Here is an 11049-nt window from a genome sequence, read left to right as displayed (position 1 = left end):
GCAGTTTGGAGGCCTGAGACCTGCGTGGTGCGAAAGCGTGTCGGAAGACGCCAACATGCCGAAACCTTGGAGAGAAACAGGGAATTTGGCCACACAAGAGGAAAGATGGGGTTGGCTGGAATCCCAGGGGTTCAAAATGAGAGCATCATGTTCCCTAAATAAGAATGCTTCCCCTAAAATGAAATGTTCCTTCAGTCCCCACATTTCTAACATTGCAGAAACTTAAACCTCCAGCTGAATATTGAGGAAATAGAATTTAAGCATGCAAAGGAAAGCAGCAGGCAAAGTGACCCAGAGTTCTAGATGCGAATGATTTTCAAGAGTTTCAGTCTCTGCAATGCTACAAATTTGGAGACTTTTGAAAAGGGGAAAGGCAGCGTGTGGCTTTAATTGAGAGTTTTGCAATCTACAACTCCATAAACAGACTCCTAGATTTCCCTCCCTTCCTTTGAGTAACAGGACCAAGAGCCAAAACCTGAAAGAGTTACAGGCCCTCAAAGCGAAAAATCACTCCTCGTTCCCCGAATAAGTAAAAAAAAATGAATTGAATTGCCCTCCTCCTCCTCACTATCTTTCTCATCCAAGTGGCCCTCTTGGTGGGCTCCTGGCCAACTGAGGTGCTCCAGTCACTTTGTGGTGACTTTGCTACAGCAAAAACAGTGGAGGGTAACGGCCGCATAAACACACACACACAAACCATGCGCTCTGGCGGACGGACGGAAGCGAAGCACAGCTCCACCTTGTGCAGATCGGAGCTCTGAGCTGCTCAAAAATCTTAAATACATACATATATATAGAAATATATTACAATCCACTTATCACCAGAGTGCATGTTGGAAGGAGTGGGCAGCGGCAACCGTGGGGTCGTTTGTTTCTTTTTAATACCTTCAAAATAAAATTTGAACAAAAAAAGAAGTGTTGCTTTATCTCAGTGCATTGGTCCACAGCGTTATGGCAGAGGCGCACGGCTGTTTTGGAGAATAAAAAATGTTGGGGATAAAGGGTTTAAAAAGAGGGGAAAGTTCCAAGAGCACAAGAGTGTCCAATTGTAGTGGAACAAGGTTTGGCCTCCTCTAGTTGAAGAGAAAATGGTGGCATGGGCTGTTTTTCCATGCTCCAGAGCTCACCCATGATGGAGAATGAGCCGAATCCCTCCCTTCTGTCCTTTTTGGAGCGATGCAAAATAAAAGATGAAGCAAGACGACTATGTCCTAGAGGAGTCCGGGGTCTTTCCGTAGGGGTCTCCATCGCCATTGGCTTCTACAGCCACACGGTCTCCACTTGACCCGTCCTCAGGAGATCTCTGTTCTCGCCGGTCTTCTTGACTGTGACAAACTCCAGCGAGACCTTTTTAAGTCCAAAGGGTAACATCAATGGAGCATGCAAGCACTCAGTTTTATCCCCCAATGTTGAGGATTTCCCCTCCACATTTCCCCCAAGAGAGTATAAAAATACTAGGTTGATCCCAAATCGACTGAACACATCTAGCATTACAGTTGGCCCTCCACATTTGCTGTTTCAACTTTTGCTATGTCAAACTGTATTATTTCTGTAATGCAAATTAGACCAATGTCAACATGCTACAATTTCGTGATATGTACTAAGATCATTCAGACAGCTGTTGCGACTCCCCAAACTACAAATCCCAGGAGTTTCTCCAAACTCTAGGATATTTTGTTCTTCCCCCAAAGGTGAAGGATGTTTCATCCTACCTTTTTCTTCCGCTTCCCCCTGCAACAGAGCTTCAGGTTCAGGAGACCCAGTGTGATGATAAAGCATCGGATACTGAAGATGATCTCCACGGCATCCAGGAAAAAGGAAAGACTCCAGAGAGCAAGGGCAGAACTCTGGATGGAGGACAGAAAAGACTTTTGTAGAAACCAACCCAACCCAACACTTAATAGCAGGGATGGATAGGGAACATGGATAATGCAGTCCAAGGGTGGGAATAAAGAGGTTTCCAGGAGACTGTTGGAGACCCTTTCACAACGGTCGCCTAAGACCATATTTCTATGGTCTTAGGAACCAAGACCATCAGTTGGGGGTCACCACAACAAGAGGAACTTTATTAAAGGGTCGCGGCATTAAGAAGGTTGAGAACCACTGTCTTAGAGCCCCTTACAAACTACATCAAGGGAACATTTTGGTGTGTAAGTGTGTACCTCTTCCCTAACACCTTTGCAGACTTACATAGACCCGCGTGGGATCGAAGGGGCATTCGTGGGAGATCTGGATGAGGTCCATGTTGGCAAAGGTGCAGAGCTCCAAGAGGGTTCGCCCTCGGTTGGCAAAGGTCACAACAATGGCCACCGCCAGACCCACCGAGCAGAAGAGGGAGAGGAGGGTGCTGCTGATGCAGAGGGAGAATACGGCCCATGTCTGAAATGGAAAGAGAATAAATTCATAACTGGGCTGGTCAAAAGCAAAGAAAGACAGCTTGCCTTGGGTCACAGAGGAAGAAGCAAAGGCCGGAAATATGTCAGTGCATTTTGCTCCCAAAGATGGTGCAACAGCAGTGGCAAGGGAAGGCAGGTATAGGCCATGATCATACATACCCTCCAACATTTTACAGATAGAAACCAGGACATGTGTGGCCAAGAGTATAGTCAAGATGGCCAAAGGTATTAAGAAGGAAGAACACACAAACTTGGAGAAGATATAGCAGGGACGGGAGGCAGTGCCCATTGCCTGGTCCTCTCTCCTGCCTTTTAATGGCCAGGGCAGTTCCCAGATGTTGGGAAGAGGAAAGGATTTGCATGGATAGGGTTTTTTTTGGAGGGGGTCTCGTGCTATGAACCCATGTTCTGGAAGAGTTTATTCCTGAGGTTTCGCCAGCCTCTGTGGCTGGCATCTTCATAGACACACACTGCAGATGCTGGTGAGACATCAGGAATAAGTTCTTCCAGAACACAGAAACATAGCCTGAAAAAAACACAAAAATCTATGGATGCCGGCTGTGAAAGCATTCAACGTCATGTTCTGGATGGAGCTCAAAAGCCTACATCTAGAACAACACATCTGTGTGTGCAACCTCAAGTTATGTGCATGTCTGTTACTAAAAAGCCATAATCTGTCAGTTCTGAGTACCCTTTTCTCCCATGCCTGACTTTCTTCATGGCCAGTCATCGTCGTCATCATCATCATCATCATCATCATCATCATGCTCTTCTACCAGGGCAGCTTACAACATTAATAAACATTCTAATGTATTGTCTGTAGCCCTTTTCCCTCTAGACACCATGGTCTACTCTGGTGCAGCTATACCAATGTAGTGTACCCACAGGATCCTGGCCCTTGTCTTGCCATGCTCTTGCATTTTAACTGGGCTAAAGAATCTTCCCCCCATAAGGACTTTTCTATGACTTTTGGAAACCCAGAAGGGGAAAGGTATGGCTTTTGCATGCACTAACTCCACTGAAAAATATTGCCATGATGTGGACTTTGAAATCTGAGGCCTGCAGCTCCATGTATTCTGACTGCAATAAAGGGAAGGTGAGAACCTAGATTATAAATTAACATGGAAAGGAGCCCTTTTGGGGTGAGGCTGTTTGCTCTCTGTGTATTTTTCTGGCGGCAGTTTTAACAGCCTCTGGAGCTATTGAACTTCCCAAGCCATTATCTCATATTCTGGGTGAGGCATTTGGCCAAGGTGCCAGTTAATGCCTGGGAGGTGAGATCTGGACCAGGATGAATAAAAGAAAATATTCCCTGCTTTGGGTTCAAATGCAAGTTGCATGAGGCTGAGAGGGTGCAACTTCCACAAGGGTCACCCAGATGGTTTCAGAAGGGGATTCGAACCCTGGTCTGGCAGTATCCTTGTCCAGTGCTCAAATGACTACATCACATTGGTTCTCACGATATAGAAAGAGCTTAAATGAATAAACTGAAGGACTTTCCCTGCTCTGAAACGTGACCAGTCACTTAACAGGGATGTCTCAGTTCCCAAGGTACTGCACAAAAGCAATTTCTTACCAGAGGTTTCTGGGAGATGTACCTCGAAAGGACGATGGCTGCAATGCCGCAGGAGATGGTCTGCCAAGAAAACACAGATGTCAGGAAACGGCACACTGCAAGCGATGCTACGCTGCTGCAAGGAGGGCTATTCACATCCTGAGCCCCAAAATACCATTTCTGTATTCAGGATAGAACTGATGCAGATTGGGAAAGCGAGTTATGATGCATTTGCAGACCTTTCGGTTGCTGATCTCAGGATCCAAAGGAGTTGCTGCGTCTCTAAAGAATGCATAGTCTTTGCCAAAAATTGGGGTGGATGGGAATCACCCCTTTGAACTATGCTTATGTCTTGCACATTAATAAGGATCGGGCTAAAAATAAGCAGAAACTCCAGTGAGCGTAATTCCTGGCGTGATAAAAGGGGGGTCTTGGAGAGAGCTCTGCAGACAATCTGTTATAGGCATAGTCAAGGGATCTAGCGATGGGTTTTGCAAGATAGATAGATAGATAGATAGATAGATAGATAGATAGATAGATAGTTGGGGAACCCCAGAAGTGTGTCTATGGCCTGTTACAGACAGCCAAAATAAAGCTGCTTCAAGTCACAGTGTAGGTATGGTGTTTCAATGATGCATGCGTCCTAAGAGTCCAGAAGCCAAACCAAAGCCATGCTCCAGTCCTTAGGGCTGGAGCGTGGCTTTGGTGTGACTTCTGGACTCTTAGGACACATGCATCATTGAAACACCATACCTCCACTGTGACTCGAAGCAGCTTTATTTTGGCTGTCTGTAACAGGCCACAGTGTGTGTGAATGTAACCCATAAGCTCCTTCTTTGTTTGTTGCTCATCAAGTTAGTTTTAACTTATGGCAACCCTATAAATAAAGAGACCTCCAAGAGACCTGATTTATGAACTGCCTGATTCTGCAAACTCAGAGCCATGACATCCTTCATTGAATCACTCCACCTGTAATATATATACATCTGTGCCTACAACTCCATGAATTTCATAGGGTTTTCTTAAGCAAGAAATACTCAGAGGTGCTTTTGCCAGTTCCTTTCCTCTGACAGAGAGCCTAGAGCACCTGAGTGTTAGTAGGCAGTCTCCCAACCAAGTATTAAAGTCTTCCTCTTTCCCTGGCAAGGAAAGTACCACGAGATGGTACTTTAAGATTGTTATCTATTTATATATCAATTTGATTTGTATGCCACTTGCTCTCCTGAATTCAAGGTGGCTTATAGCTCTCTTTTGCCTGCTTTACAATCATGACAACGATTACATGAAGTAAGGCTGAGACCCAGATCTCTCAAGCTCCTCTACAACACATTTTTACCTCTGTTCTGCACAGTACCAAACCTTGCAAGCCATAAAGCTGTTGCATTGAACGGGACTGTGCTTTGCAAGCATTTTGGAGTACGCAGCACAACACCTTAGGGCAATCCATTCAATGCTATGGAAGAAAGTGAAGAACAGGGATACTATTTCGGTATGCTTTAATTTGCCCTGGGAGTAAAGGGTCAGGTTTCTATCTTGCATCTTCCCAGTCTCTACATGCCTTGCACCCAGGTATGGCTTCTTGGTGCAGTGCTGCAAAGGGACACAGAATATATGCAATGGCCTTTTCCCCATGCCTCCCTCTGACAGCAAAAGCCATGCAAGGTGGCGCATACCAAGATGGCGGAGATGACTGTAATAATGTTGGAGACGGCATACTGGAGGGAAATGGTGTCCTGGGGGTTGGCAATGTGGCGTAGCACTGTCCCATGGACCAGAGCCCCAGCAATGAAGTTCAGGTGGCCGATGACGATCAAGATCAGGCCTGTCTTCATCAAGAGCTTCTGGGTGCTACTGGGGTCAAGGTTGTCTGGAAAAGAGAAAAGAAAGGTGTTCCTTTCAGTGCTGAGTTTGGTTTAACACCTTCCTGTTTCGTACAGTTTCATAAGAGGAGCAATCTTGCAGAGACAGAGACTATTGGAAACAGAGGCATAGCTGTGAGAAAAATGTACAATCACAAGTTCCTTATTAGGGTTGCAAGATCTTTAGGGTTTCAAGGTCCTTATTTAGGGTTGCAAGATCTTTAGGGTTTCACAGTCCTTATTTAGGGTTGCAAGATCTTTATTTAGGGTTGCAAGCTCTTTAGGGTTGCATGATCTTTAGGGTTGTATGCTCCTCATCCAATCCAACCCTTTACCTATGCAGGATATCTTAGCTTCCCTAAGAGGTGATGTTATTGTATGCCTTCAAGTAGTGTCTGACTTAAGGCAAACCTATCACAAGGACAGTTTTAGATTTGTAAGCCGCCTTGAGTCCCTGTATTGGGAGGAAGGTAGGGTATAAATAACAACAACAACAATTTCCTTGGCAAGGTTTATTCAGAGAGGGGGTTGCCTTTGCCTTTGAGAGTGTGGCTTGCCCAAGGTGGGTTTTGATGGCTGAGCAGGGATTTGAACCCTAATCTCAAGTCCAAGACTCAAACCACTGTGTCACACTGGCTCTCCGATAACCATTTTAACCATTCAGTTAAAAATTGCCATTGAAGGAAAGCTTGCTACCTTTGAAGACTGAAGGAAAATTTCAAGGGAGGAGTAAAATTCTTAGCTGGAGGACCATGCCTTCATTTTGCAAACACACAGAGACAGAGAACCAGTATCTGCATTCCTGCGCTGCTCCAGGGCCCCAGACTTGGGCTTTGTCAGCGATCTGTTTTCCCAGCAGAGGATGCTCCCTCCCAGGCATGTTGACTGAGGAGCCATAAGGAAGTCCCAGGTAATGTGGCATTTCCTTTCCAAACAGGCCAGTGTCTTTAAAGATTAACTGCTTGTTAAACGGCAAGTCGTACCAGAGGTCATCCTCTCCCAACTAGAACATCCCAAGTCTTGCCAGGCGTTTGGGACGTGTGGGCAGGAACATAGCTATAGCTGTTGTTATTGTTGCTGTTGTTGTTGTGTGCCTCTAAGTCGTTGTTAACTTATGGCGACCCTAAGGCAAGCCTATCATAGGGCTTTCTTGGAAAGCTTCTTCACAAGGTGTTTGCCATTGCCATCCTCTGAAGCTGAGAGAATATGACTTGCCCAGGGTCACCCAGTGGGTTTCATGGCCAAGCTGGGATTCGAACCCTGGTCTCCAGAGTCCTAGTCCAACGTTGAAATTACTACACTGTTAGTAGGAGTGTGTGTATGAATGAGAGAGAGAACTCCACCTAAGTTTATAAAAATGTCAATGCAACTGGGACTCCTCACTGTTATAACTGCTAAAAACCCTAAAGGCACCAGATCCTGTGTGGTTTTGGAAGCTAAGCAAGATCAACTTTTATTAGTGTCTGGATGGGAGATGGTCAAAATAGACCAAGCGCTGTATTTCAGAGGAAGGAACTAGCAAAACCACCTCTGGATATTCCTTAAGAAAAACAGGTGACATTCATGGGAATGCTATAAGTTGACAGTCAGCTTGAAAGCAAACAGTGTTATAAATACCTTAAAGGTGCCAGATCCAGCTAAGGAGGATCAGCCCTAGGTAATAATAATAATAATAATAATAATAATAATAATAATAATTTATACCAGACCAGTGCTAGGGGATATATTTCAGAGGAAGGAACTGGCGAAACCACGTCTGATGATGCATTGCCTAAGAGAACTCTCTGAAATCCATGGGTTCACCATAAGTCAACCGTGACTCGAAGGCAGAGACCCGCACACAAAAATCAGAAGAAGTGACCGTTTACACGCATAATGTACAGTGAAAGAGGTTTTCCCAAGGGTGCGAACAGAGCAAATCAAAGCCCTTCTTCTACAGAATCGCTGGGCTCTGGACTCTTGGAGAATCAAAAAGGTGATGCAACGTGGAGCAGCCTTCCTGATTCTCAAACCAAGCTACGATTGAGCCACTTTCGTAACATGAGAAGAAGGACCAGCACCTTGGAAAGGTCACAGTTTTTAACCTGTATGTTTCTTTCTGCCAAGAAATGTGAGCCTGGCGGTGGAATCGTTAAATTTAGGAAATATTGCACATGTTGACAGACGCTCGGGGATGTGCTTGGTTTCAAACTGTTTCAGCTTGTTTAAACCTGCTGTATTGTTTAATGTGTTTTGAGGTTATTTTGCTTAGGCTTCTTGTCGTTGTCGTGTGCCCTCTAGTCAATTTTGACTTATGGTGACCCTAAGGCAAACCAACACAGAGTTTGCTTGGCAAGATTTCTTCAGAGCAGGTTTATTTCTTTCTTTTAATTTAAATTTTAATTTCTATTTCTTTATTCCTGTCTTTGCTTCCTTCCGAAGCTGAGAGTGTGCGCCCTGCCTAAGGCCAACCAGTGGGCTTCCATGGCTGAGCAGAGATTTGAACCCTGGTCTCCAGAGACAAACTCCAACACTCCAGTACTCCAACCAATTTCAACAGAGAGCCTTTGATATTGGCTGGGACAGATATGTTTTAATTATTAACTGGAAAGTTTGAATTGCTGGGAAAAGGGAGAGGCTATCTATGATGCATCTGGAAGACGCTGTATCAACAACAACAACAACAACAACAACATGTGAAGACGAAGGCTTTCATGGACAGCATTCATGGTTTTTTTGTGCATTTTTGGGGCTATGTGGCCATGTTCTAGAACAACAACATGCTTTGCTTTCAGCTTTGCTGGACAGATGCAGAGTTTAGGGCCTCTAGCAAAGCCAGGCAAGAGTGAAATGACATATTCCTTTGGGTGCCAGAGATGCACATAGCTTCAGTTGTGCCCAGTTGCACTATCCTCCACAAAGCTTCAGGGACTGCTAGAACCAAAGCACTGGAAGGGTCTCCAAAGAGGATCCAGTCCAACCCTTGACTGTGCAGGCACTATTTCAGCATCCTCTCAGCTCACAGCCTCCCAATTTCCAGAATAAGAAAAGCACCTCCAGGGTCCATCTAATGATCTAACCTCCCACCAGGGCAGGACTTACTGGGTTGCCATCTTGGCTCGTGTCACAGCAACCTTCCTGCCCCATTCCTCCTCTCTGACCTTGGAAAGGTGGCAACTCACCCAACCGACACATCCTAGGCATCTGGGGTTCAGGCCATCCAAGCTTCCAAGAGTGTAGGGGTCAATGTTCCCCGCTTGGCGGCCCTCTCATTGTTGGGTGCCTGGGAGCATGCAGGAGCCAGCAGTGGCCTGGGCACACTTTGACAACCATCCAACCCCTTTTGCGCTGCTCCTTCTTCGTCCTCCTCCTGCTCCGCTGTTAGGAATGAGCTCTTCCTGTCTGACCAGCTCTCCAGGCTCTGGAGAACAAAAGGGCCAAACTCCACCTTCTCTTCTCCACTGATTCACCTGCCAAGCCCCACCCTTGGCTCCTGCCTTTCCCGGCTTGCTCCCCAGGTATGTCAGCTTGACTTGACATGCCCAGGGGAGCTCTGTTTTCAGGATTCAAGCTTGTTGCATTCAAGCTTTCAGGCTTGTTGCATTCACAGCAAGAGGCATCTTCCCTGTTTGCATCTCTTCCAGGTGAAGCACTGGAAACACACTGAGCGCATAGTGTAAGCTTTGTGGCCGTTACAAAATTGTAGAGCCAGAACTGCTGCTTTGAAACAGCAAGGCCTTTCTGAGAGGGAGATCCAAGGCATGGAACAGGGAACCATCTCATTCTCAGAAACAGCAGGCTGCTTAACTAGAAGTGTGGTTCTTCAAACCACAGTCTACAAAATTCACACAAACACCTGTCGGCGTGATTCACAGAAACCATGATGAAAAACAAGTTGCTTATCTATAACAGTGGTCCTTTACAAATGGTTATTTGCACCTATTTCTGTGATTCACAGAAACCATGGTGAAAACAAGTTGCTTACCTGTAACTGGTCCTTCAAGGAGTCATCTGTGACTCCGCTCAGCTCTGAGCCCCACAACAAACCCCAACTCCCAGAATTCCATAGCCTTGAGCCAGGGCAGTTAAAGCGGTGCCAAACCAGGTTCTCTCTCCAGTGTGGATGCAGCCCTTGTTGCCAGAGAGAGTCAAGGAAGGAGGTGGGTTGAAGGGGAGAAGCATGGCAGCCGGGGAGCAATGTTCTGGAACTGGCTGTGCTTCCAATCCTCCCCAAGACATCATTCAGTACTGAACACTGACACATACCAGTGCTATAAGGGAAGCTTTATTGATGGCAAATGACACTGCAGATGGTATCAAGCAGCAGGGAAGGAACGTGCCAGCCCTTTCGCTGCTGGGTTCCAGCATTTCCTTACATTCAATGGCAGAATTGGGATCCTAATCCTTGACTGGCAATCCCATTTCCCCTGGCTACTGGTTATATTAAATGGGTACCCCCGGCAGGGGCACACCTTGGAACTAAGCCATGCCTACAAAGGATGTAACTAAAGCATGTCTACAGACTTCTTATGCTACAACTTCTTTCTCAAAGGTCCAAAACACACTGCAGAAACAGTCCAGTTTGAGACCACTTTAACTATTGTGGTTCAAAAATCAGACAGGATCATATGGGAGGATAGGGTCATTTGGACATCAGACCCAACTCTTTGCATTTGCAGCAGGAAACACTTCCCTATTGTTGCAAGAAGGGAGTTTTGTGTTCTTTCTAAGCAGATCTACCTAACTATCGGGTGGTGGCTCTCTTCACACCAGGAAAGGTTTCCGAACACTCTTCCAGACCTACCCCACACAGACCGCATTACGGTAATTCAAGGAGGATGTCACTATGGCATGTTGTCTGTATCCCCATGACCAGAGGTTTCAAAGACAGCATACGGAAGCCATCCATCCTGCAGAAACAGGCCCTTGCCAAGCTGCATGTTTACAGAAGGGGAGGCGAATGTGCATTTCTGCCTGGAAACCTGCAGGCTCCCTAGCAACCGTTTCTACTCGGAGGGGTTGCCAACACAGCTCGCAAGTTGCGGATTCCGGACTACAGGCTTGCTTGCACACTCTGAAAGGAAGCGTGGGGTTCACACCTTCCTTCAATCAGCACAATGTCTTAGGTGTGCCCTATGTTATAGCCTTCTGAATCACATATATACATTTATGGTATGAGCCAGTATGGTGTCGTGGTTTGAGTGTTGGACTGTAACCCTGGAGGCCAGGGTCTACTTCCTCAGACAGATGGAGTGAACTG

The 11049-nt window shown here is 46.1% G+C and overlaps 1 protein-coding gene across 2 annotated transcripts; it reads right to left on the bottom strand.

The window, feature by feature from the left end:
- Positions 1–396: 396 nt before the first annotated feature.
- TMEM54 (transmembrane protein 54) lies at positions 397–10671 on the bottom strand. Of its 2 annotated transcripts, none has more exons than XM_089478579.1 (6): positions 10594–10671; positions 5625–5818; positions 3973–4032; positions 2191–2379; positions 1713–1847; positions 397–1347 (listed from the first exon to the last, which is right to left on the bottom strand). In XM_089478579.1, the coding sequence occupies exons 1-6, from the start codon at positions 10607–10609 to the stop codon at positions 1261–1263; spliced, it is 681 nt and encodes a 226-aa protein (XP_089334705.1). In that variant the 5' UTR covers positions 10610–10671; the 3' UTR covers positions 397–1260. The 2 variants fall into 2 exon arrangements, with proteins under 2 accessions (XP_089334705.1, XP_089334704.1); XM_089478578.1 differs by lacking the exon at positions 10594–10671 and adding an exon at positions 8972–9296.
- Positions 10672–11049: the final 378 nt, after the last annotated feature.

This window comes from Sceloporus occidentalis, unplaced genomic scaffold, assembly GCF_023333645.1.
Source record: "Sceloporus occidentalis isolate IW3139 unplaced genomic scaffold, rSceOcc1.0.p SCAF_13, whole genome shotgun sequence".
Lineage (NCBI taxonomy): Eukaryota > Metazoa > Chordata > Lepidosauria > Squamata > Phrynosomatidae > Sceloporus > Sceloporus occidentalis.
The sequence above is the reverse complement of the archived record's forward strand: the minus strand, read 5'-3'. Positions and strand labels throughout refer to the sequence as shown.

Bases quoted from the DNA above. Each gene is read 5' to 3' on its own strand.
- TMEM54 (XM_089478578.1), bottom strand. From the start codon at position 8,993: ATGCCTAGGATGTGTCGGTTGG. The intron at 4,033-5,624 runs GTATGCGCCACC...TTTTCTTGGCAG, and splicing joins CAGTCATCTCCGCCATCTTG to ACCATCTCCTGCGGCATTGC. The intron at 1,348-1,712 runs GTAGGATGAAAC...GGACTTAAAAAG, and splicing joins GGGGGAAGCGGAAGAAAAAG to GTCTCGCTGGAGTTTGTCAC.